Source organism: Bombus vancouverensis, chromosome 4 (assembly GCF_051014615.1).
Source record: "Bombus vancouverensis nearcticus chromosome 4, iyBomVanc1_principal, whole genome shotgun sequence".
Classification (NCBI taxonomy): Eukaryota; Metazoa; Arthropoda; class Insecta; order Hymenoptera; family Apidae; genus Bombus; species Bombus vancouverensis.
In genome coordinates this window covers 1,263,206-1,289,792 of record NC_134914.1, presented here as the reverse complement: position 1 = coordinate 1,289,792, position 26,587 = coordinate 1,263,206, and the positions used below count along the sequence as shown (strand labels likewise).

Below are 26,587 nucleotides of genomic sequence, written 5' to 3'. Positions count from 1 at the left end.
GGATTTATCGCAAAGTTAAAAGCATTTTTAACTTATTTCATGAAATTTAATTTAGTGTTCAGAGCACAGGATTAACGTATATAATGCATTAATGTATCTACACACATATGTATATTGACATACGTAAATTAACAATGAATGAATAAACATTTTCTTAATTTGAATAACAAGGTAAAAGTAATAAAAAAATTCAGCTACTATTTGATATACCAACATTGAGTGACTTCAATGATTTTCTTAGTATGTTATCGGGGGCACGATTCCTCAACAACAACTTTTTCCTGGTATACACATGATACGTATAATCTCAATACATATAATCATAACTATGTAGTTCTCGAGATATTCGCAAAAAATTGCCGATACTATTACGTTGAATTCTGCCTATAATTGTGCATCCGTAACAATGTACGCATTACTATAAGTTTCCGGCTACCTTACGACGGTTTATTTACAATTTACGGACATGTGATTATACAGGGTGGTTGGTAACTGGTGGTACAAGCGAAAGAGGGTGATTCTACGCGAAAAAAGAAGTCGAAAATATAGAACAAAAATTTTTCGTTCGAGGCTTTGTTTTCGAGAAAATCGACTTTGAATTTTCGCTCGGTACGCGTGCGGTACGTTATAACGAATCTCACTGTAGATCATTGTCTCCATGGAAAAATTAAAAAAAAAAATAAAAAAAAATTTTTATTCTATATTTTCGTCTTCTTTTTTCGCGTAGAATCACCCCCTTTCCGCTTGTATCACCAGTTACCAACCACCCCGTATATACACGTACTGCGATGTGTTTATATGTATGTGTGTCTAACGTTTGAATTTTTAAACACAAGGGTGAGAAAAAAATACAGCTTCTTTATAGGTGATACAATGCCTGATTACGAGGCGTGCGACTTAATGGAGTGAGCGCCGAACTCAACATTGCTTGAGCAGCGATTGTCATTTTTTCGATTACTACATTGGGCTGCCGTCGATAGTTCGGCAATCGTCGCTAAACACCCTGTATATAATATTGTATAATATAGTTATATAAATATAACAGATAAGAGTTGGTTGCCAGTACTAAGACGTATGCTGCCATGGACGCACAATTATAGGCAGGATTCATTCAGGTAGTGCTATCGATAGTTTTTTGCAAATATCTGAGAAACTAGGACCGTTCGCCACTTACATGTAAGGAAAAACTTGCTCAGAATCATGCCCCGACAATACAATCGTTACCCACCCAATAACAAAAAAATACAGAAATATTGAAAAATTATTGAAATCATTTTATATTGGTATATCAATTAAGCCCCGAAAACTGATTGAATAGTTAAAAATTAATTATATTCAAATATGTATACCATGTACTGCAATATCATTATATTATTATAATACAACGAGCAGATTGCAAGTAATTTGAAGTTGTCAAGTTAAATGATTTATACGTTATACTTCGTATTAAAAGAATACGATATATTTAACATACAAGATGAAACATATTAACATGATTACACAAAATGTCCCTGATTTTTATTAATATAAACAAATTTTTAAACAGGAAAAGATAGGATTTGCTGGGGACGAATATTATGATTGTCAAATTATTCTTGTGGAGATTAAATTCTTTTTTTAGATGCAAAATCTCCTATTATTCTTTTATGTAGAATTATTTACTTTTCTATTATTTAAGATATTCAATTCACCTTGTTATAGCAATATGACCCTGAAACGATTTTGGCATCAAAGTTTAAACCTGATTAATCATCTTTTATTCTTGATTGTATTCGCAATCACCACCATGGATCGGTGGGGATTTGGAGGTTTGCTTGTATCGTATTCTACTCGTCATGAGGACCAAACTAGTCTAAGAAACCATAAATCGTAACTCAACCCGCCTTTTTGAAAGATGATGGTAAGGTACCATTGACATTATTTACAATTTGTCTATATTTAGCAGCTAGATAGAAAGTGAATAGCGTAATATTAATGAGGAAACAGGAAATTATTCTTTAGTACGTGAAATAGTCCACCCTAAATACAAACACATAATATCGGTACACCGCGACCTCAAGATACCCACAGTCAAAGAGGAAATAGCAAAATATAGCGACAGATATAGCAAAAGAGTCAACAAACACCGAAACCCCCTAATCACTGGACTACTTGATACGACAGACCAGATCCGCAGGCTGAAGAGACACTATCCGCTAGACCTAAACGACAGATTCAACTAGTTATTTAAATTAAGTAACATCTACTTATTTACAATACTTACGTACAAATTATACTTATCTATAATAAGTATTAACTTATTATAAATAATTAGCCATGTTACTGCGCCACGCCAGAAAAATTACTGAAAATTCTCAACGCGAGAATTGATTGTAATTTTAATAAATATTAAAAAAAAAATAATAATATCGGTGTTTCTAATATGTCCTCTACGTGTTCTTCGTGAATCGTGTCTTCCTCAACGCTATTCGATTCTTGTTTGAAAGGTCTTTTCATACAGTGACTATTTTTGTAATATGTATTTGAAATTATGGAGTTAGGTACTTCATTCTATTTAAAATGGACTATCTCACATGCTAAGAGATAATTATCAATTTCCTTATTAATATATCACGTTATTTACTTTTTACCTGACTGCGAATTGTAAACGTATTGTAAATGTCAATGTATGAATCAACGAAAACTTAACATTATTTTTTAAGTAAACTGTTACGACTCGTGGTTTCTTTGACAAGTTTGATTCCCGTGACGTGTAAAATACTACGACACAAGCAAAGCAAAAATTTGATCTTCAATTTCAATCTCGCAGCAATACTTTTTAACAAATCTCAGCCGATCCGAAGGTGTATGTAGAATTGCGTTATGGTGGTCGTAACATTTGTTTACTGATTACCCTATAGACACGTAAGTTTGATTAATTAAACCTTTTCATGGAGTAAAGTATCTAATGCAAAAATGCTCTTTTCACGTACATTTTCATCTAATTTGTTTTTTCAGTGAAAACAATGTTTATTAAAATATAATACTTCGTTGATCTTTTCCTTCTTCCAAGTCTTCTAAATTTGGATGCATTTAGTAATTATCAGTTTTTAAACGAGGCTGCACTTTTAGATGGAAGCGTATCATACTTTATGTCTTGAGCTTTTTACATAAATGTGCAAAATTTATAGAATTTTGACTTGCTACATCGAAAGTTAATATTCTCTTCTGTCTTCTCTGCCTAAGCGACCTATGTGTTAAGATAATATAACCTAATTGGGGGTTATATTGTTCAGATTATTGAATTTACATTTATAAATTTATATGACTGAAAATATATGATTCTATGTAAATGATCGATGATTTGAATACAAAAATAATTTGCCAAGCATAATATCAAACCTCATAACTTCTTCAATCACTTTTTCATAACATTAACACGATAATTTTAGTAAGAAAAAGCTGATCTCGCCAACCATAATGTGATATCGTCAACATCGTCTGCTATCTCATTTTAAAAATTTGTCTTTATAAAAATTCATAGTCAACAACATATTTTAGGTTAAAAATGGTCGAGAAAAATTTTTGCAGAACATATATTTACAATTTCCTATAACCTGAAAATAAGAGTGGTAAGCATAAATTAATATGTGTTATTTCCATTGTTCTCGGAATAATGATTCTTTTATGAAATAATAAAAAATATGTGTATGGGTAACTTTTTGTTAAATTAGTATCAATTGGGTATTGGGCAGACCGTTCAGAATGAAAAATTGATACGGTTCTTACTTCAGGCATTCTATAATTTATAATTATTTATCTGTACTATGACGTGTAAAGTTTGATGTCTATTAATTACACTAATTATGGAAAGTTATATAATTACTGCTTGTTCTTATTTAACACAATTTTTAAGAAATAATATTAATAATTATGTGCTGTGACTTTCTTGTAGAATATTGCGAATTATTTTTAATTGCAATATGTAATTTCAGTTTATTTTTTATAACGATGGTACGTAAAAAACAAAAAAAAAAAAAATGGAAAAAGAAAGATCAATCAGTGAAATTGACTTTGAAAACAAGTTTAGCAACTTTTTTGAGTAGATATATCGTATGCACGTAAGCGCAGAACCTCGAGTCGCGGCTTTGATATTCAGCCATACCTTGAAATTAGTTCTGAAGGCCAGGAGGATGGGAACGTTGATAACTATTCGTCGTGATCGAGGTTGTGATCGAGGTTGAGGTCGAGGTCGAAGTCGAGATAGTCGTTGTGATGGAAGTTGAAATCGGAGTCAAGGTTGAGGTCGTGATGGAAATAGGGACTCGGCGACGTTGGGATTCGGAAGCCGTGTTGTTCTGCTGGGATGAGTTAATATGCCGATGTGTCAGATTCGCGGTCGTTGTCATCGGTGGTTCGCTGCTTGACTGGTTGCTGTTAACTTGACTGCTGTTACTGTTGTTCATTGGTAGTAACATTTGACCATCGCCATGAGTCGACGGCACACCGTAACTTCGCAGCCGATACTGCCGTTGTTGCATTGAGGGACAGCGGCCTCTAGCAAAAGTACTCCTGCGTTGCTGCCCACCCGTGGTACTGCGTATATTAATCCCAGGCTATCATCAGTATTTTCATTATTTCCTGCAAGGACCTGTACACGACTTCTTTCGACAGCATTTGGCCTTTGCCTTGGTATTTCTCTGACGTAGCGGCATTTTCTTATTTTCTATTCAACTCGTACGTATCATTAGATCAAACTATACGCGTTCGTTAAGCTACCTGACTCTTTGCTCTTTTCTATGATTTACCACTGTACGGGTTGAAATTAATTGTCGTCGCAGAAATTCGAACTTTTCTCTAATACTTATTTTATTTTAATATTTATTCTTTTCTATATTTCTCGCATACTTTTGAATCACAATCACGTGCTAATTATACGTAAAATACTGTATGCTTTGTTTATTTCTAATGTTACTCGATGTATTTCCGCTAATTACATCACAATTACGTAATTATAAATATGCACAAACATTTGTACGAATTGTTGACACATTCATTAATGGCAAAAAGATACTGTACGTATAATATAGGACAAATGATCGCAACATTGATAGATTTTCAGTGCAATTTATATCTTTAGAATTTCTGCGTCGATTAAAATATTCATTGTCATGATAAAATATTGATTGGCGTACAATGAACATTAGAATTGTATAGTGTCGGAAAATATTGCAGAATGGTATCAATTTACAGCGCACTTACGATGCACAATTTTGTTTTGGTTATACGCGAAACAAAAATTGAACTTGCAATTGATCTATTTACATCACCTTTTATTATCAAAGGACACGTTTAATAAAATATATGATACATTAGGATTAGTGTGAACATTAAGATTTACTATATATACAGAAGCAAGTGTGCACGGCATGCTTTTTAGTTAAAAGAAGCAAATGCCTTCAAAAATAATTGGTTTTACACACATACACACACACGCACAAACATAAAGATTAAAACTGTCACGGCATGCAACAAGGCATGCATTTTTTCATATTTTTTACTTGTCACTTAGAAAAGAAAATTCATCTGAAAACGCTAAAGATTGTGCTGTAAATTTAAAATATCCAGAAATCCAAAGGGTTAAATGATTGTAACTTTTCCATTAGTTAGACATAAGGCCGAAACTTCCGAAAATGTCCATGCTCCGATACGATGGAAATTTTGAAAGTAGATTCTTCGTAAATAAAAAAAAATGTTTAAAAGGAGGATTTTTAGCGTCTCGTAAATTGAAACACTTTTCCATTTTTCCTAAACATAACTGAAACTTCCTCATATTTCGACAGAAATCATTTTTTTCTTATGGTCTGCACACCATTTTTCACTTAGAATTAATTGTATGTTTCTTTAGCCACTCGACTGTTATTCAATGATTACTCAATTTCTTGGCGAGAGAAAATAAATTAATGCGATGCAACATTTTAAAGATATTTGCGAAATACATTTGTACTTATTGTCACTATTCGTTACCGACGAATTAACCCTGAATTACAAACTAAAGTAACCATAAGCAATGTAACCAACGTGCAATGTAAACATCATCCATCGTGCATACATAGATATATAGGCCGATATATATTATAGAAGAAAAATAAAAAAATGTTAAAAAGGTGTCTTACCTTCGAGTTGCCAAACATTCTTCTCCTAAACATTGTTTTTATCTAAATGGAACCTACATATTTCAAAAGTTTTGGTCCAAATCGGAGCACGAATGTTTTCGGAAGAGATAAATATTTATACACTATAATTGAATGAAACATCTATTTTAGCAATAAATCTGGTATTACTAATTTATTATTTTACTTATTGTCGATAGTGTGCAGCAATTATGATTTATGTTACTAAATTGTAAACTTGTGACATTGAGATAAAATGAACAGATGAATTTTCGACGTAAGTAACATAAAACGAAGGCGATGTATTTTCTTACCTCGAACTGTGACTCATGAGGACTATATTTCTGTAACAGCATATAATGGATCCTGATTGTTTGGAAGCGAGTGATGAAGTGTTGACGTCGATTCACACACAACACAACAAGCAGCTCAAGCAATTTTGTTGTATTTCTTATGTGATTAAATGTTTTGATTCATATTGAAAATAGCATTAATAATAAACTGTGACTGTATAAATGTACAGATTAAAAGTTGAAATAAAATAAGAAAAGAAATGTCGAAATATATATTGTTACAATTGAATATCAATGAAAATTAAAGGATTACGTTAAAATCCCCGACATAGGTTTCTTCAAAGGTTTCACCGACATGATTCATCAACACCAATCTTGATCGACAATAGCTCTGACCAACAATAATTTGATTGATAATAATATTTAACCGACAACGTTAATTAATATAAGACCTTACATTAATTTGTAAATGTCTTTGCATTAGGTTATAAGGATCCTAATGTTTTGGCAATGGCATCTGGGATTTTGGCTTCTCCGCCTTTCTCAGCCAGACTTGGAACCGGCAAGGTCCTAGTTGGTACAACTTCCCTGTGGGAACGCAGGCTGGCCGTCTGCCAAGATGCCTTACCCTCATTCAGACATATCCAGTCTTCTGAGCTAATTGGCTTCTCTATCATTTCCTTCTGTCACCTCGCACATCCCCATGTATGGGTATGAGCAGTAAAGAGCAAAAATTGCCTTCAGCAATCCGTATCCCTATTCCCTTAAACCACCTCATGTAATCCACCACTTTCTTCCAATATTCGCTGAACTCATGAACCCTTGTAATCGGTGAAAAATAGCTAATCGCTATAATCATCCCTTTTATGTTCCCTACTATTACAGCCTCCTCTTTCTTTCCATTTTATCCACCTTTATGCTCCCATCCATAACCATAGTTACTGCTTTGCTATTTACGCTAATCACCCATCTCCCTTCTGTTTTGCTGGTGCTTCAACAACCACCACCAATCCTGCCTCTCCCTCCATTTGCGTTTGTAAAAGCAGATCTTGCGGTGCTCTTGGATTATTACTTGGATTATTTCTTCCTCTCACCCTCCATTTTCACCCTAGTCAACATCGCTATGCCCGCTGTCGCCCTCCATCTCCATTAAGTTCACCACAACCTAACCGAACCCAAACCTAACTAATTAAAAATCTGTATCTTTATTTTTTAAATATGTACAAATAAAAGAATATCTATATTTTATATTTCTATATAAATATTATAGCATTACGTTTCAATTTATTTTATTAAAGATTTGTTCTCATCCTTCTTGCTTTTTTCGAATGTTTCTATTTACTTACCTTTAACTTATTTATCGTCATGCGTTATTGATAGAGTATAATTGATAGAAAGCATACATCGATTAAGACTGGTGTTGGTGAATTTGTATCAGTGGAAACCATATTGATGAAATCTGCGTCGGCAATTTTAACATAATATAAAATTAAAGTTTCTTTCGTAATAATTAAATTCTTTAAAAATATATAAAGATTCTGAAATTTATACACATATTTTAAATACACCCAACAACAAATTTTTCATATTCTTAAGTTATCAACAATTTTTTAGTGCAATTCAAAAGCTTGAACGTAGAATCAATATTTCTCGTGAATTTTCTTAGTAAGAAATATGTTTATATGTAGAACAAGTAAACAAAAAGTAATCGTGAAAAATATACTTGGAGTTACATTATGTTTTCATATTTTTATATTATTTTCTCATCATCGCTATTTCTGATAATTGACAAATTAAAGTATAAATGAGGCAGAAAGCAAAAGATATGATATTAAAGATATTTTGACATGTAATAAACTGAGAGAACGAAAAAGAAATGAGAAAATGCGAAATCAAATATGAATAGTTGGAAAGAAACGGTTTCTAATTAATTACCACTTTCTCCTTTTTAATACTACGAGCAGATATACTCGTATATGTACAGAGTGATTTATAAATGCATGTCAATATTTCAAGAAGGTAATGTAGAAACACAGGAAAATAAGTAAAAAACGTCCCTATGGACATATGTCTTACGTCCTTAGTTTTCGAATTACGAATAATTAAAGAAAGTGTTAACAACATCTTCGCAAACCGATGGATAGGGTAAGATAGATCCATTATATAGCTACCATGATCTAAATCCACTTAGGTTTTTGTTTTTGGGGCCATTTAAAATCTATTGTATATTCAACGCAAGTGAACAATGTACAAGATCGACAAGAAAAAATACAAAATGGATTTGAAACTACTCGAAGAATATCTGGTATTCTTTCGAATGACTACGAAACTCATTATTAACCGTTTGAGTTCCAGGAGTCTTTGAAAAGACAGGATCGAAAAATCCCGAACAGCGCGATAGCGTTTGTCTTAATCGATTGCGAAGAGAAACTAGCGGCGCAATAGCGCTCGTCATATTTGTTATTTTTATGAAATACATCTATATTATTATATATGCGTGCTATTAGTTTATAAATATTTCAAGTTTTGTTCAATAGAAATTATTGAGAAGATAACAATGAAATACAAAATACCGTCAGTCGTCCGTAGCGTTCAAATGTACCGGGACTTTTCGACACAAAAGCTACACAGCGCGATCGTGCTGTTTGGGACTCAAACATTAAAAGACATGCAACAGCATGTGTTGAGGTAAGAGGTGGACACTTCGAACAATTTCTTTAAACATCCATACTTCGAAATCTAAAGTATTTAGGGCATATATTCATAAGACATTTTGTATTTATCTTCATGTGTAGATTTACTCCATGGAGTATTGTCAAACATTTATGAATCAGCCTCTATACAGGGTGGTTGGTAATTGGTGGTACAAACGGAAAGAGAGTAATTCTACGCGAAAGAAGAAGTCGAAAATATAGAATAAAAAAATTTTTTTTTAATTTTTCCAACGAGACAACGATTTACAGTGAGATCCGTTATAACGAGACGTGATAAAATGCACGCGTACCGAGCGAAAATTCAAAGTCGATTTTCTCGAAAACAAAGCCTCAAACGAAAAATTTGTATTCTATATTTTCGACTTCTTTTTTCGCGTAGAATCACCCCCTTTCCGCTTGTACCACCAGTTACCAATCACCCTGTATATATTTATAACAAATATGAAAATAATTAATCCTTCTGTTTTTCATTTAACAGGATATTCAACTTTAACAAATGTAAAATGTTTGTTCATGGTTTTTTAATAAATTTTATCAAAAATACGTTAAGGCAATATTGCCCACAAAGCACTTTCCTGAACTGTTCGTATAAAATTTTATGCAAAATTGAATGGAACTTTTTCATTATTCCTGTGCAGACAATCAAGATATGCTTATAAATACAATAGATGCTTTTCACATATGGTTACGGTGATACATTGTGGAATATTGGCATATTGAATGGAATAAATTTAATATCCTTTTTGGTAAATGGCTTTCTGCATTCTATACTTTTCATTAGAAAAAGACAAAGACAATAAAATTATAATACTGCATATATAGAGCAGTACGTTTAAGTATACTGAAGAACTAATTTGGACAAATCTTAAAAAATCAAGTTAAATGAGTTTCGAATTGATAATTCAATCATATAACATACTGTACACTATTCTTCCAAAAAAGTTAAAAACTCCATTGACGAAAATCCTCATAAGTAAAAATAGGGATTAATTATAAAAAAAGAAATAATAAAATACAGTTGTATAGATCTATAAAAAAAACATACATGTACAATGTACATATATAGAAAGATTCCATCTTATTTTTATTTTTTCAGAATATACTATTTAATGGCATTTAGTATTTGATGGCATCAACACATATGTATATGTCGGAGATGAAAGGACATCGGGACTTCCCGTCTGGAATGTTGGGAATAACAATAAGAAATAGTTTTAATGTTCCAATCTGGCTTTATGACGATGGGTTTGGGCTCGAAGTGACATAGCGGATCACTGGACGTAGCCACGGTCACGGGAGGGACGTGTACCTGACAGAGGTATGGAATGATTATATGGATCTCCTTAAAAACCAAGATTTACCCGAGAGGTGGGGACAAGAATATATAAGGGCAGTTCCACTTGGATTTGGGGTTGGAGTTTTTGCAGATAAGTTTACTTGTACGTGGAAATACGTGTAACGCATCGCATTCGTCATTCCGTTGACCGTGGATTCGTTAACGAACCTGAGGCCATTGTCACTAGCTTCGTGATTAAATGTCAAGATTGTAACAACCCCATTATTGCAATAAACTACACTTGTGTTGTACCGCATCAATGGCTAATTCCCGTGAAGATCATCTGCCACCCACAACCTTACTCCCAGTGTTAATCCGACATATATTTATACAAAACTTCACAAGTGCAAGCTAGTTCATTGATTCATCAATTTGAAGATAAAGTCGCGATCGTGATATAGCAATAATAGTTATCGGTTTGATGTACTTTTGTTTATGTAGTGTTACTTCTCAAGAAAAAGATACAGACTTTGTTATGTTTCTGACGGATATACACTGAAAATTAGTTAAAAACAAGTGAAAATATATAAAAAATGGTATAATCTTGAGTCAACAGCTTTTTCTTCGAACAATAAGTAAACGTGTAAAAAAAATATGAAGATTAATCTTGCTTCATGAAGAAGAATTGTTCATAATATAGAACAAATTCATATATTTTTATGGATTTTTAAATTTGTAGTCAACGTGAGTACACAAAGATGGTGCTATTGTTTATATAAAAGTAGATTAGTTATTTAAATTAACGATAATGCTGAATAATATAGTATCAGAAAGAAAATAGTATAAAGTGTAATTGTGTATGTTACAGATACGAATTCTTTACAAATTCAAATGAAGAGGTTCTATTCTGGAACAAGGGGATTCCAATATACATATGTCGGAGATGAAAGAACATCGGGATTTCCGGTCCGGAATGTGGGCAAAAACCCCAATACCCTAGTCCAGACTTTTACTATAGCTACACTTAAGTAATAAAAATAAGAAATAGTTTTAATGTTCCAATCTGACTTTATGACGATGGGTTCGGGCTCGAAGTGACAGAGCGGGTCACTAGACGTAGCCACGGTCACGGGATGGACGTGTACCTGACAGAGGTATGAAATGATTATATGACTCTCCTTAAAAACAAAGATTGCCCCGAGAAGTGGGGACAGGAGTATATAAGGGCAGTTTCTTTTGGATCAAGGGGCAGTCAGTTAGTTGGTTAGTTAATCATTGGACGAATTGCTGATTGAGTTATCGAGAAGTTACCCGAATCGAGTATTACGTTGATACTTGTCCTCCCGTGGACCGTGGATTCGCAATCGAACCTGAATTCGTTGTCACCATCATCTCGACCATCCTATCGCCGCTATTACTCATAGCCTCTTGTAGAGCCCACATTTGTACCGATAAATATTAGCTACGTCCGCGACGGTAGAATAAGTAAAGGTTCATCGAACACCCCAAAATGCCAACCTGACTCCGACACATATATAGATATCTATTATCTATGTGTGAGTTGATCATATTCAACAAATGATATAATATAATATAATAGTAATGTGATAATTTAGTCTAATTCGGTTCACAATTTTCTTAATGTGAAAGTTAATGTAATAAAATCAATAATAACTGAAGAAAAGATCAAAATTTGATAGCACGAATGATATTGACACTAATTGTAACTCAGGTTCTGATGGATAGCCATTCTCTACTTATTAAATGCTGCAAATTCATTATGTCCAGGATTCGTTGGATTATTTTCAATAAATCCCTATCTTCAGGAATTTTTCCTGAGACATGGAAATTATTTAAATGTATTATTTAAATCTATACCTAAAAATGATAATCTTACCTATGTTAAAAATTTTACATCTATTAGCATTCAAAAGCATGTCTAAAATCTTGGAAAGATTGGCGACCCATAAGTTATATTATTTTTGTAGAAATATAATTATCAATCAACAATATGAACACTAACAAACGTTCGATTAAAACTAATTTGGTGGAGTACTATCAGTAGCTGGCTGATCATGTAGATAAAGGCACATAGGTCGATCCGATTTATACCGATTTTCGTAAAGCTTTCAATACCGCTAGCAGCTCAATTCTCACGACTAAATTACAATTACTTAATTAGGTACAATTACTTTGGTACTTGGACATCTTTGGGGATCTACTCTCGCGATTTAGGAGCTTCATTAGGACTAGGATTCAAATAGTCAAATTTAATAACTCCTTTTTTAGAATTATCAAGATTAACTCTGGTATTTTCCAGGCTCCCATCTAACCCCATTTCTATTTAATTTATTTATAAGTGATATATCTGAAATCCATAACTTTGTAAATACACCTTCTTTATGCTGATGAATTAGAGATCTTCCATAGCACCGGTAATCCATCTTATATCTACTCTATTAATTCAACAAGACCTACATATATGTATAGGCTCAAGGACTGGTGTACAGCTAATAAATTATTCCATAATATAAATAAATGTTATATCATAAGATTTACAAAAAATGCAACATTGTTTTTTTATTATTCTCTAAATGATCTAATTCTAAGCTCTCTTTACCCAATAAGAAATTTTTCCTGAAATTTTCCTTGAATTTTTCCTGAACACTACAAGTATGTTATTTCCCGCAGCTATATGTAACCTATAACCTATGTGTAATCTATACGGGTGTTCGGCTAGAGGTGCAAATTTAAAACAAACAAATTTAAGGAGTGATTCTTGAAGCTAAAATAAGATGAAAATCAAGAATAAAAAAGATTGTTTTTTTCAGTTTTGTTTTTAGTTATTGACAATTAAAAGTAGCCGAAATATTTCTGTGTGCGAGAAAATCTTGCACGACCGAAAATAGGTCAGTCCAAACATCGGTGTGTACAGGGATCCTCAATTCGTGCGATATATGGATAGCAACTTATTTCATACAAGTCGTAGAGAAGATTATAACATTTGAAGAAGTAAAGCATCTTGCACGATGTTTCCTAAGGAAAATCGTAGATTAGACATTATACCTGTTCACTCATTAAAATTCATAACAGCATTTCAAAAACCGCCTTATGAAATTTTTAAGTAAAGAGGATTAATGTTTCCTTTAAACCATTGCTTCCATAAGTAATTAATAAATAATGCCACATATAAACAATTTTTGCACCTTTTTTACATCTGTAGCCGAACACATTGTATATATCTATAGAACCGCTAAATTTGTCTATAATACAAGCATCAAATATATGTATGTACATATATGTATTTAAATACGTAATTTGGTCGAAATAAGATAATTTTCCATATTAATGATGATCAAACTTAAATTTCAGAATTCAAGATCATTTCATGGTTCCTAGTGTAGCAAATCGTTGAATTTGTTTTGGCGTCAGGTACAACTGTGGGAAGTCGAAAATATGTGGTGTCATTTAAGAAAGCCAAGATGATCTTGACTTTTTATCGGGAAAATTTTTTTGGAGAGGATCGAAAACTGACTAACTTTTGTTCAAAACATTTCATTGGCAAATTATCAGAAATGCCTAAAAAATGGTAGTTAATCTTAGAAGATATACCCAGTACATATATTTCCAAATTTTAACATAAAAAATACAACATTGCATTTAAAAATATAAAAGTAAATTAACTTTAAAATTGTTTAAGCATCTCCTCTATAAGACAAGTAAATACGTCCGTCTTTTTTATTAGCACACACATACAACTTTTATATATGCCAATTTTTCACAATTCATATAATGTAGATGTTATTTGTTTTTGACATATCAAACTCAATAGTCCAATGTATATTGCATAATGACAAAAAAATATAGATTTGTACGAAAATATAGCTGCTAAAATGTGACCTGGTACATGTTATTGACTTTCATTGATTAAATGTTTAGTTACTCATCTCTTTAACTCGTTGACGCCGGCGTGCGCCATCGGCGGGTCACACGTGTCTGTCCCGAGGGTCGGCGATGGGTCACACATGTATTTCACAAAATGGGTAGTGACCCAGCGCCGCCCCACGAAGCAGACAGTGAATTCGGGCGCCGGCGTCAACGTGTTTTAAGGAAATAGTCTATACTTTCAAGTGTTTTTGGCAATAGAATTGAAAAGTCGTCGACATACTATTAATAAAGTACTATTAACTAGTCTGCAACTAGTTAATAGATGACTGTTTTCTGGAAGATCATATATCGTTGTATGTATATCTTAATTTTATTAAATTACTGTATTAGTGGCTATTCATTACTTATCATTGTTCACATTAAAAATAGAATCTATTCTTAATAAATTCTTCATTGAATTGGAAACAAATGAGACGGCCCTCTAAATAATTTTTGATAGGATTAATATGGTAATATATTCTAAATACTAACTACAATATTATATAATTTCTATAATTCGTATTTACATATTTAAAAACTGCGTGAACGAGACAGCATATTTTACTTAATTGCATGAATGACTTTGAAACTTGTTACATGTAAGTATATCATCTTACATAAATAACGACTAATACAATATATTTGATGTTTGATGTAATCATGATTTATTTCTTAAATATAAAAAAATATTCATTTAATTATACTTTAAACCTGTTGCATATTTCCGGCATCCTGTAAAATAATATGAGTACTATTTTTTATTTTTATCAATTCATGAAACACAAAAGTTTGTACCTCTAAATGGCAAAGAAAATATTCTACAGTTTGCTTAGATCTGTATCTACACAGCAAAAATATAAAACCATTGAACGGACTATCAAATGTTCAATTGATATTTTGATTAAGCGATATAACCATTTCGATTAATCGAATCAATCTTTCGAATTTACCTACGCATATGTACGCAAGTATAGTATTGCGATATATTTTTAAGAAAAGAATAAGAAGTGATCTTCATTAAGGATGTAACGTAATAGAAAATTTCGATGTAGAAAATATATTATTTATAAATATTTCTAAATATCTTTAAATTATTGGTAGAGTCAATGTGATGCGAAGAAGCACTACACGTGATAATTTTATGCATAATATTCATGTTATGTACAAATATATATTTACATACATAATTAAAAAATAGATTGCCTTTGAATTTTTGTCATAAAAGCTGTTCCCAGAAAGAAACATATGAACTTTAATATGCTTTAAAAGGATTCAAATACAGAAGTGAATAAGAGAAAGATAGATATTTATATAGGCCACTTTTATATATCAAGCATATCCTACATCAGTGAGACTACACGCTGCCTCTATGATGGTGCAAAACAAGATAAATGACATTTTAATATCCTTGCAAAAGTGGAAAGAAGAAATATATAAATACGTGTATGTATGTATACATATTATACATACACATACACGTGCGCACACGTGGATGTAAGAAGGTAGCAAACATAGGACGCTTAGAATATCTACAAAAACTAAAGACTAAGAAAAAAATTCACTTGGAAGTAATAAACATACCATAAAATTACGTTTAAGAAATATATTTAAAGTGCATACCGAAGCAGCCTGGTTATATAATCTGGCCAATTATCTGGAAACATCACGAGAAAGAAGCCGACTGCTATAAAAATCATTCCTGCCAATTTCATCCCCATGAAATGGGCTCCGTATAAAAGAACATCCAATGCTGTAACACCATAATATTACATAATTATTGAGTAATTATAGATATTAGCTCAATTAATGTCTCATTTTTACCGTACCAGCAGATACAGGTACAGCGGTGATCAATCCTAGCGTAATGAACAGGTCGTAGGTCAGAGCAATACTGAAGTTACCAAGCATGTTTGCAACTATCGAATAAAAACAAAATATAACCTTAATATCTATCTCAAACTCTTATTTCTGATATATCCAGAATACCTCAATGTTAGGAAACATACTAATTCTTCGAATTATTACATAAAAAGGTATGAATAATAATTTTTGAATAAAGGATCGCGAAATAAGATTACTCGTGATCACTTAATCGAGATAGAACACGAGCTTTTTTAAGTTTTGCGAAACCGTAGAGACAATCATACTACATCAATTATGAGTGAAACGAAGAATCTATATTTATAATAATTTCTCTATGAAACAAATTCAGTATCTTGTAGCGCTTTTGCAAATTGTATTTCTTATAAATAAGGCTATATACCGTGATCAACATGAGTTTAAGTACCGGGAATGCACGTTTTTTAGAGATATTCATCTATAATATTCATATAGGAAGGACTGAAAATAACTGTTTAGACAGAGACTTTTAAATACGTATGAGTCGTTATAAACGTTTCATGTACTTTGATTCTAAAACATATAAAAAATATATTATTAGAATCTTATTTTTTTAACATTTCATTTTCGAACATTTACAACTCTGGAATCGACATTTTCAAAGTTACTGTGAAACACTTCTTATGATAATCGCAAATCAGTTAATGACAAATTTCTTAAACATATTTTTAACAATAATTAAATTGGAACATTTAGATCTGTGAAACGTATTTCAAAATTTTCATTGACTACAAAATCTTCTTGAATGGTCATACTAAAAACGATTAATAACTCATATTAATTACACTTATTTGCAAATGAATCACATATAAAAGCTTGATATAAAGGATAAAAGATAATCCAAAAAATACTAATATATTAATAAAACGCAAATGATTTTTGCGGACGGGACGATCGCGTTGCGTGTACCAAATTTGTATAAGCATTGTTTATGGGCTGTTAGTTATTAATTATTTTTGGAAGCAAAGGATTAGAAGAAATACTAATGAAATAGCTGTCGATATGCTGTAATGAATTTTAATGAGTAGACAGGTATAATGTTTAATCTACGATTTTTCTTAGAAAACGTCGTGCAGGATGGTCCACGTCTTCAAATGTCATAATTTTCTGTACAACTTGCACGAGACAAATTGCTACCCATATCCCTGTGCACACCGGTGCTTAGACTGACCTATTTTCAGTTATGTAAGGAGGTTTTTTCGCACACAGGGATATTTCGGCTAATTTTTAATTGTCAATAACTAAAAACAATACTGAAAACACAATTTTTTTATTCTTGATTTTCATCTTATTGTAGCTTCAAGAGTCACCCCTTAAATTGTTTTACACCTGTAGCCGAACATAATGTATACAGGGTGGATGGTAACTGGTGGTACAAGCGAAAGGGGGTGATGCTACGCGAAAAAAAAAGTCGAAAATATAGAATAAAAATTTTTCGTTCGAGGCTTTGTTTTCGAGAAAATCGACTTTGAATTTTCGCTCGGTACGCGTGCACTTTATCACGTCTCGTTATAACGGATCTCACTGTAGATTTTTAAAAAAATTAAACAAAAAAATTTTTATTCTATATTTTCGACTTTTTTCGCTTGTACCACCCCCCCTTTCCGCTTGTACCACCAGTTACCAACCACCCTGTATATATTTACAATAACATAAGATAGGTTGGTTTAAATATATATAAAGAACTATAGAATAAGAACGATTATATAAAAAACAGATCTTTTGTATTCTCCAAGGGAAAGTAACAAAGCATTACTATTTATTCTATTTAATACTATATTACTATACTATTTAAGTTTCTCCTTAACAGTTTTTGTCTCTTACCAAATTCTAGATACAAGATATAACCCACCCCAATTGCATGATATACCCTGTATAATCACTGTATCTTGCTTGTATGTAGTGCTCAATCAGTGGCAAAATTTAAACAAATGTTCGCAAGTATGTAAAAATATTTATGTTGCAAAATCATAAAAGGTTTATTTTATTATGATACGAAGAATTCATATAATCAAACCTATATCTTGATTTGGTGGTGTATTCTGGATAGAAGTTTAAGATTAAAATTAGTAAAGATACTAACCTAAGTGCAAAATGCTTGCTGAAAGTAATGCCGTCCATGGCAATCGTCCCCAGTGTATGCTTTCTGCTCCCGAAAAGTAAAGAGCCAAACAAATTGGCCATAACAACGCCGCATTACACAAGCCAATAAGAGAAAAGAATAAAGACATTTGACCAAATGTTGTTTCTCCTATGACTTTCTTAAACAGCACCTAGTTTAACATTATATTTCCTTCCTCATATGTTCCACCGAATTATTTTCAGCGTTTGTTTAGAATGTATATTGTCAAATTATAAATTAGATGTAACTGATATTGTCCAAAATTATCGATCTCTTAATATTAACTTTTACCTTGTAAACTGCCGAACCAGCTGCTGCCGATGTTGCCAGAACAACGCCACCTAACGTTGGACTTCCAGTAATGCCATCCATGTACGCTAAAAGTGCAATTCCAGTATTGCATAAAATTACTGCTACTATCTGCAATATTCATAATTGTCACATAACAATTTCATCAACAGTGTTAGTTTTATTAGACAATTAATAGTTACAGATTGCAGACAATGTTTATGAAAACATCTACTAACCCTTACTCCAACAAATTGCTCATGAAGGATCACCCATGATAACAAATATACACAAGATACGTTGGTTGCGAAAAGTGCCATTACATCGGTAGCTAGTAGTATCCTGAGCGAATAAATATACATATAGTTTGTAACTACCCAGAGACCACAAAAAAGACTACATCTGATCAAAAAACGACCACCGGTAAATCCTTTGTCGCGGAAACCTCGTAAACTCTCTGCAATTATTTCAGATGGAGTATTACATTTGATTCTTGCAGATTGGCAAATGAAGTAAACTGGGAAGTAAAGAATTTCCCAATTCGTACAAAACCAGGTTGTGAAGAATGGAGCATTGTATGAAGCTGTCTGAAAAGATATAGATAAAAATTTCATGGTAACGTCGTATCGAAAAAATTAGTTACTATAATTCCTAAATTGCTAGAAAATAAATGCGCAACCAATATTTGTATACTATAATTATCATTTTATTCATACTTTACTCAAAAAGTATGTATTGCAATTCACAAACATTTTCTGCCAATTTATGATATGGTACCCACTCAACATTTTTGTTTACTTCTAAATACTCGTAGATCTATACAAGAAAATATATTCGTACATTTTACGTACGTACAGTAGTAACAATAATGTAGATATAAATTCTATATCAGATCGGATAAACGATCAAATATGTATAGATTTAATTAATGAGCAATTGAAAAAACATGCTATTCGCATTATACCAAAAAAAAAAAATTGGATTTTTAGCAGAACATTATACCCACCTACAATAAGACTGTACAAAATTATTTTTGTTCAGAGAATACAAAAACTCTGGATTCGCTCATCGGGTTACCAAATCTGAATATTTCTTTTTCTTTTTTTTATTTGGATGTATTTTACAATCAATTCTCATTGAGAATTATAAGTAAATTATTTTAGCGTGGTACTATAACGTGAATAATAAGTGATTATCGTATGTTTGATTTTAGCTGAATCTAATGTTTAAATCTAGAGGGTAATGTCTTTTTAGCCTGCGGATCTGATCCGTCGTGTCAAGTAATTGAGTAACTAGCGCGTTTTGGTGGTTGTTAATTCTTGTGTTATATCTATTACTAAATTTGGATATTTCTTCTTTAACTGTAAATATCTTAAGATCGCGATGTATTGTTTCGTTGGTAACATACCAAGGTGCATCTATTAACACTAGGTTTACGGGCGTTTCGTATATACCTATCTCTACGAGCACCGGTCAAATTGACGGGTAAATGAAAATACACATTTTTCTTTAAAAAATCGATTTATTCAAATTAAGTCTGAAACAATATTAGGCTTCAGGTTTAAATAAATTATTGATAAATAAAAAGTCATTTTTTTAAATTATCACTAAAAAAAATAACAATAACATTAACACTAGGTTTGCGGGACCCGTCAATTTGACGGATTTCGCGAAATGAAATATCTCAAAAACCATAGCATTAATTTTGACCATTTTGCATTTTCCGAAATATGTAACAGGTTTATAAGTAATAGCCAGGCTTGTTATAAGCCATATGAAAATATTTCGATAGATGAGCAATTATTTCCAACGAAAGCCCGGTGCAGATTTACACAATATATGTCGAATAAGTTCCATAAATTTGGCATTAAATTTTGGTTAGCAGTTGACGTCCAAACAAAGTATATTTTGAATGGTTTTCCTTATATGGGGAAAGATGAAACTCGATGCTCAATACCGTTGAGCGAGTTTGTAACACTAAAATTAGCCGAACCATATTTGCAACAAGGCAGAAATATAACGACAGACAATTTCTTTGCAAGCATCCCACTAGCTAAAAAATTTCTAGCACGAAAAACAACTTTGATTGGGACCATCCGGTCGAATAAAAGAGAACTGGCAAAACCAGCGAAGGAAAAAAAGGACAAGATGACTTTGTTTTCCTCATATAAATCATATATATTCCTTTATATAAATCAGAAAATTGCACACTTATACTGTGTATAAAAGTAAACCTAAAGTAAAAATCCTCCTAAGCACCAAACATACAGATGTACGAATAGAAAATAATTATAAACGTGTTCCAGAAGCCATTGCTTTTTACAATAAAACAAAGTTTGGTGTGGACGTCATTGACCAAATGGCACGCAAATATAGTGTGAAAGCAGGGAGTTTCCGATGGCTCCTTCAAGTCTTTTTCAATATTTTGAATTTGGCAGCGATAAACGGGTGACTATTATATAAACAGTGCACCAGACCGAAATTATTCAGAAAGGAATTCATATTTTGTTTAGCCGAGGAATTAGCTGGAGAAAACAAGGAGAACATTTGCCAAAGATCAGACGCTTCATTTCTGTCACCTTCAAAGTCAGAAGTGCGAAAAAGTTGCCAAGTGGGTTATTGCAAAAAATATAGAAGTAATAATTATTGTATATATTGCAAAAAGATCGTATGCGGAAAATGCACGAACAACATTCAGTATATTTGCAAAAAATGTACTCAATGGATATATTTACCCTGTACCGTTAATGTTATTGTTATTTTTTTTAGTGATAATTTAAAAAAAGACTTTATTTATCAATAATTTATTTAAATGTGAAGCCTAATATTGTTCCTTTCAGACTTAATTTGAATAAATCGATTTTTTAGAGAAAAATGTGTATTTTCGTTTACCCGTCAATTTGACGGGTCCCATAGAGATAGGTATACTACATACAGATTTCAAAGATTAGTTAGCCTAGGAAAAAATAATTTTGTGTATAAATTCTTTAGATGAAATGATTAATTTACGATGTAAAATGGTTAAAATTGGTGCTATGGTTTTTGAGATATTTCATTTCGAAGTTCGAAATCCGTCAAATTGACGGGTCCCGTAAACCTAGTGTTAAGGATCTTAGAGGTTTTGATTGGAATCATTGAAGAATTTCTATGTTAGAATTACTCGCTGTTCCACGTAGTTGGATCCTACAGTTCCAAACAGATTTTAATATGGCTTTATATTGCATTATTTCACTCTGTACGCTTAAGTTGGAACGTCTGTCAATGAGCCAGTAGAATTTTTTTAATTTTAATTTAAATTGCTTGGATTTACCTAAGATGTGTCATTTCTGTGTCATTCCTCTGTCCAGAATCATGCCCAGATATCTGGCTGAATCTTTATTTGGAATTGGAACATTATTTATGGTCACCTATGGGCAGGATTGTTTTCGCAGCGTGAAGGTTGTATGACTGGATTTATTTTCATTTATTTTGAAGCGTCATTTGTGGAACCACTTCTCCATAGAGTCGAGATTGTGCTGGAGAGTTGAGGAGGCAATTATCGGGTCTGAGTGGGATGCCAATAAAGCTGTATCATCAGCAAATGTCGCTGTGGTTATCTCTGTTAAAGTTGGTAAATTGGCAGTGTAGATGGTGAACAACAGAGGTGCGAGGACACTGCCTTGGGGTATGCCAGCTTCTATTGGAAATGTTGCGGTTATAGCGTCTAAGTATTTAATCATAAACAGCCTATTGGTTAGATATGATTTTAAGATGAAGTACTAGGTGTGTGATAGGATTTTCTTTATTTTAAACAAAAGTCCTTCATGCTACATTTTGCCGAACGCCTACTGAATGTCCAGGAATACCGCAGAGCAATATTTTTTCTTTTTTAAATCTTGACTGATTTTATGTGTTAAACGATGAATTTGCTCTATCGTAGAACGTTGCTTCCGAAAACCGAATTGATGATTTGGCATTGTTTTCAAATCCTCTAAGAGTGGAAGGAGTCGCTTCGTTAGCATCTTCTCAAATAGTTTGGACAAAGAAGGTAGAAGACTAATTGGGCGATAAGAGCTAGTTTCGCGTATTGGTTTTCCAGATTTAGGGATAAGAGTAATTAATGATATTTTCCAAGATATAGGATAGTATTAAAGGAGAAGAATTGCATTAAAAATAGAAGTGATGAGTGCAATCCCTTTTATGGTAAGCTCTTTAATAGCTTTATTATTTATCAGATCATGCCCCGATGCTTTCCTGGGATTTAGACGATGGATTAATTAGACTTCCAGAGATAAGAAAGGCTCAATAGGAGGAAGCATCTGCAAGAGTGAGTGCAAGTATTCAGCTATTTCCGCTGCAATAGTGGAGGAATACGGTTTGGAAACATCAGTTAAGTGGCTTGCAAACAAGTTGGCTTTTTGTACAGGGCTACGCGCCCATCCTCCTTGCGGATAGCGAATTGAAGGGATTATTTGCGGAGGACGAGTGAGTTTCCTGGATGCCTTCCATAGTGAGTAGTTGGAGTCAGCTGTGGGAGACAGATAAGTAAGATATTTTTGAAAACAGTCGTTTTTATAATTTTTAAAGATTTTAGTTAATTTTCTCGTTGCATCATTTAGGTTTCGTTTGTCGTCAGGTGTTCTATGACTTTGCCATGCTCTTCTAAGTCTGCGTTTTTCTACGATTTTTTTATTAAATAATGGGGGTATTCATGTTTATTAACAAAACTCTTAGTAGGGGTAAAAGAACGGATCGCGTTTATTATACTGGTGTTTAAATATTCCGTGGCTGCATCTATATCTTCATTTGTTTTAGGGCTATTAAGGCTAATGTTGAACGATTGAAGACTTCCCTAAAGAACTGCCAGTTTGTGAGTTGGTCATGAATAATGTCACTAGATTGATCTTCAATAATTGTTGAGTTAATTGTTGCTATAACGGGTAAATGATCTGAAGAGAGTTCCACAGAAGAGTTGATTTGAACATATCTTGGCGAGATGTTTTTAGTTATAAAAAAATATGCGGGGGCGTCGTTCGGTCCCAAGTGATGTACGGGGCCCCGGTATGGGCGGACGATCTGATGGCGAGTCGCCGCAGCACCTTGCTCCTCAGGAGGCTGCACAGGGTAACCGCCATCAGGATCGTCAGGGGATACCGAACGGTGTCCCACGCGTCAGCGACCGTTCTGGCCGCGTCTCCCCCGTGAAAGCTTCGAGCACTGGCGCTCAAGAGAAGATATACCCACATGAGAGTATAGGATCCGGGAGAGGACTCGACCGAGCAGGCGGTCCCAAAGGACCTAGGAACCACCGAGGAGGACGCGTGGGACCAGTGGCGATCTCAGCTGATCAACGAGGGAGGCGAACATCGAGGCGCGGAGGTTGTCCTCTCAAACTAGGAGACATGGAGAAGCCGCCGCGGCCTCCCGCTCACCTACAGGATGACCCAGGTACACACGGGACACGGCGTGTTCGGCGAGTACCTGAGGAAAATCGGACGGGAGACGACGGACATCTGTCACCACTGCGGGGATGGCGGGAACACAGCGCAGCACACGCTGGAGTTTTGTCCAGCGTGGGAACTGTCCCGCTACATCCTGGGGCACGTCATAGGCGAAAAATTGACCCCCTCGATGATCGTAGAAGCGATGTTGAGCGGGTCACAGGAAAGAGGCTGTCCGCCTCTTCTGCGAGCGAGTTATGCTCGCAAAGGAGCGAGCAGAAAGGGAGAGAAAGAAAAACTCTCACCCTTGCAGGATAACGCGATGGAGAGGAATGGCGGTCAAGCGGTCTAGAGCCGCTTCGTCGCTGTCCCAACGAACCACGACTAGAAGGAGGATAGCGCTAGGGGCAATGCCCCCTCCCCCCTAATGCCAAATTCGACAGTCAGAGAATTATTAGGACTGGCTCGAACAAGAGGACGTGGGAAGGAGGTGCAACAGAAGATAATTCATAAGAGGTTCATACGCGTAGGATGGTCATCCTGGAGTTTTAGTTGGTAACAGTCTGACACTACTCTGCTATTACCAATTATTAGCAGCGGCGAAGTGTTCATGAGGATTTCTCCACGTGCAAAAGAAAAAGTTATAAAAAAATCTAATAAATCAGGTAGTTTGTTAGTGTCAGTGGGTCAGTAAGTGGGTTCGTTTGTACTGAGGTAATTAAGTCTGCTGGCGTTTATGCATTTCAAAAAATTTTTGCCTCTTACTGTGGTAATTCTGCTGTCCCAATACGTATGTTTAGCGTTATAGTCTCCTCCAGCTATGAATCTATTGCCCAAGTCTTCGAGGAAGTTATCGAAGTCTTCTTTGGAAATACAATGTCTAGGAGGACAGTATACTGCTGACGTGGTGATTGGACCATGTCAGTCTTCTATCGCTAGATGTGTAGCTTGGGGATAGTCCTTCTGGAATGATGGGAGCTCATAGTGTTTTATGCTGGTCTTGATGATAATTTCAGTGCCGCCGTGAGCCTTCCCACTGGGATGTTGAATATGATAAAAAGTTATAACCGTTTATTTTCAGATAATTTTTATCGGGGAAGAGTTTTAAGACTTGTTGTTTTAAGAAGAGTTCTAGTTCATATTTATGCTGAGCTAGACCGTTGGCATTCCAAAGAGCTATGCGTATTGGTTTCATTTTACATCGAAGTGTGTTAATTTGTCCACGATGATTGTAAGCAATGATAGCAAGTTATTGATTTGCTCTGTTTGTTTCACGATTAATTTTTCAAGCCTATTGAAGTTATCCGTGTTTCGTGAACTGGAAACACTATTTTGTGAATGATCACTATAGATTTTCGGTCTGCTTTGATTTTCTTTAACTATCTGTGCATAGGAGGTTGGAGGAGTAGTGAATTTTTGTGGAATAAGTTTATTGGTTAGGTCCTTAATTCTGGGTTTAGAGTACTTATTTTTGTACAAGGCCTTGTAGGCTGTGCAACCTTTATAGTTCACAGGATGCTCTTCTTGACAGAGGATGAAGGAGTTTCTGAAGATTTAATGCACTGATCTGTGGAGTGAAGACCTGCACATTTAACGCAGCGGTAATTGTGGTTACAATATTTCTGTGTGTGACCGTACCTTTGGCACCTTTTATATTGAACTATCTCTTTTTTTATAAAAGGTGGTTCAATTTTTACTACAGAATTCATTAAACGGTTGATGTTATAGACTTCTTTATTATTTGGCTTTTGCTTTAAATCAATAAAGAATAAGGATAGCGGGCTTTTGTGATACTATGTCTTATATTGCTAATGTTGGCTACTTTAGTGGCCATGATTTAAGAGTTCAAACTTCAATTCATCTAAGATAGCCGAGTGGTGGATGTTGAGAAGTGCCACACGAAAAGGTTTTTCTTGTTTCAATTGATATGTGTGGAAATTTGCGTTCAGGGTTTTTAGTAACTCTGTTAGTTTTCTATAGGAATCTGGATTAGCCGGCAAAATTTTTACCTGATTATCTTTTATTTTAAGTTTGTAATCCTCTTTGTTAACATCTTTCTCGATAGACTTTATCATTGTTTGTATGTCGATGACATCATCAATGAAGATTGGTAGGGGAGGAGGATCTTTTTGCGTACGTTGATTTGTTGATGTTTCAACTACGTCCATAGAATCGTCTGTAGTTTCTAATATTACGAATCTGTTATACGTGGTAACATGACTTGTTGACGATTCGTTCCGACTAGTGTTCACATTTTTTTTGACTATATCTAGCTTACGTGTTTTGCTGTTGTTTCTGAGATTTGAAAGATGGGACAGATTATCCTTTTGCCACGGAAGAGGTAGAACAGTGCAGTTATAGTTTTGTTCATGAGAGCCTGATCGAATTACTTGGACCATCTTCGAGCTAGTTAATTCAAATTGAAATAACTTGTCGAGAGGCTATGATTTGGATTAAAGATTATAAGTGTCGGATTTTCCACGAGTAAGTTTAGTA

General features: G+C 33.8%; 1 protein-coding gene and 1 long non-coding RNA gene across 3 annotated transcripts in view; one reads left to right on the top strand and one right to left on the bottom strand.

Annotated features, from left to right (window-relative positions):
• LOC117161363 (solute carrier family 35 member F3) overlaps positions 1-26,587 on the bottom strand; it is a 51,188-nt gene that overhangs the window by 5,070 nt on the left and 19,531 nt on the right. Inside the window, exons 5-10 of one of the 2 annotated variants that reach the window (XM_033342824.2) lie at positions 18,911-19,258; positions 18,675-18,803; positions 18,345-18,534; positions 16,189-16,278; positions 15,983-16,112; positions 4,145-4,575 (exon numbers count right to left, since the gene is read on the bottom strand). In XM_033342824.2, coding sequence (XP_033198715.1) covers positions 4,152-4,575; positions 15,983-16,112; positions 16,189-16,278; positions 18,345-18,534; positions 18,675-18,803; positions 18,911-19,258 — 1,311 coding nt within the window. In that variant the 3' untranslated portion in view covers positions 4,145-4,151. The remainder of the gene's footprint in view (positions 1-4,144; positions 4,576-15,982; positions 16,113-16,188; positions 16,279-18,344; positions 18,535-18,674; positions 18,804-18,910; positions 19,259-26,587) is intronic. The other variant, XM_033342826.2, reaches the window with a different exon arrangement.
• On the top strand, positions 4,562-13,005 carry LOC143302631 (uncharacterized). The gene is made up of 4 exons (XR_013058268.1): positions 4,562-9,133; positions 9,638-9,905; positions 10,256-11,179; positions 11,304-13,005. It is a non-coding gene; the product is annotated as an uncharacterized LOC143302631 (long non-coding RNA).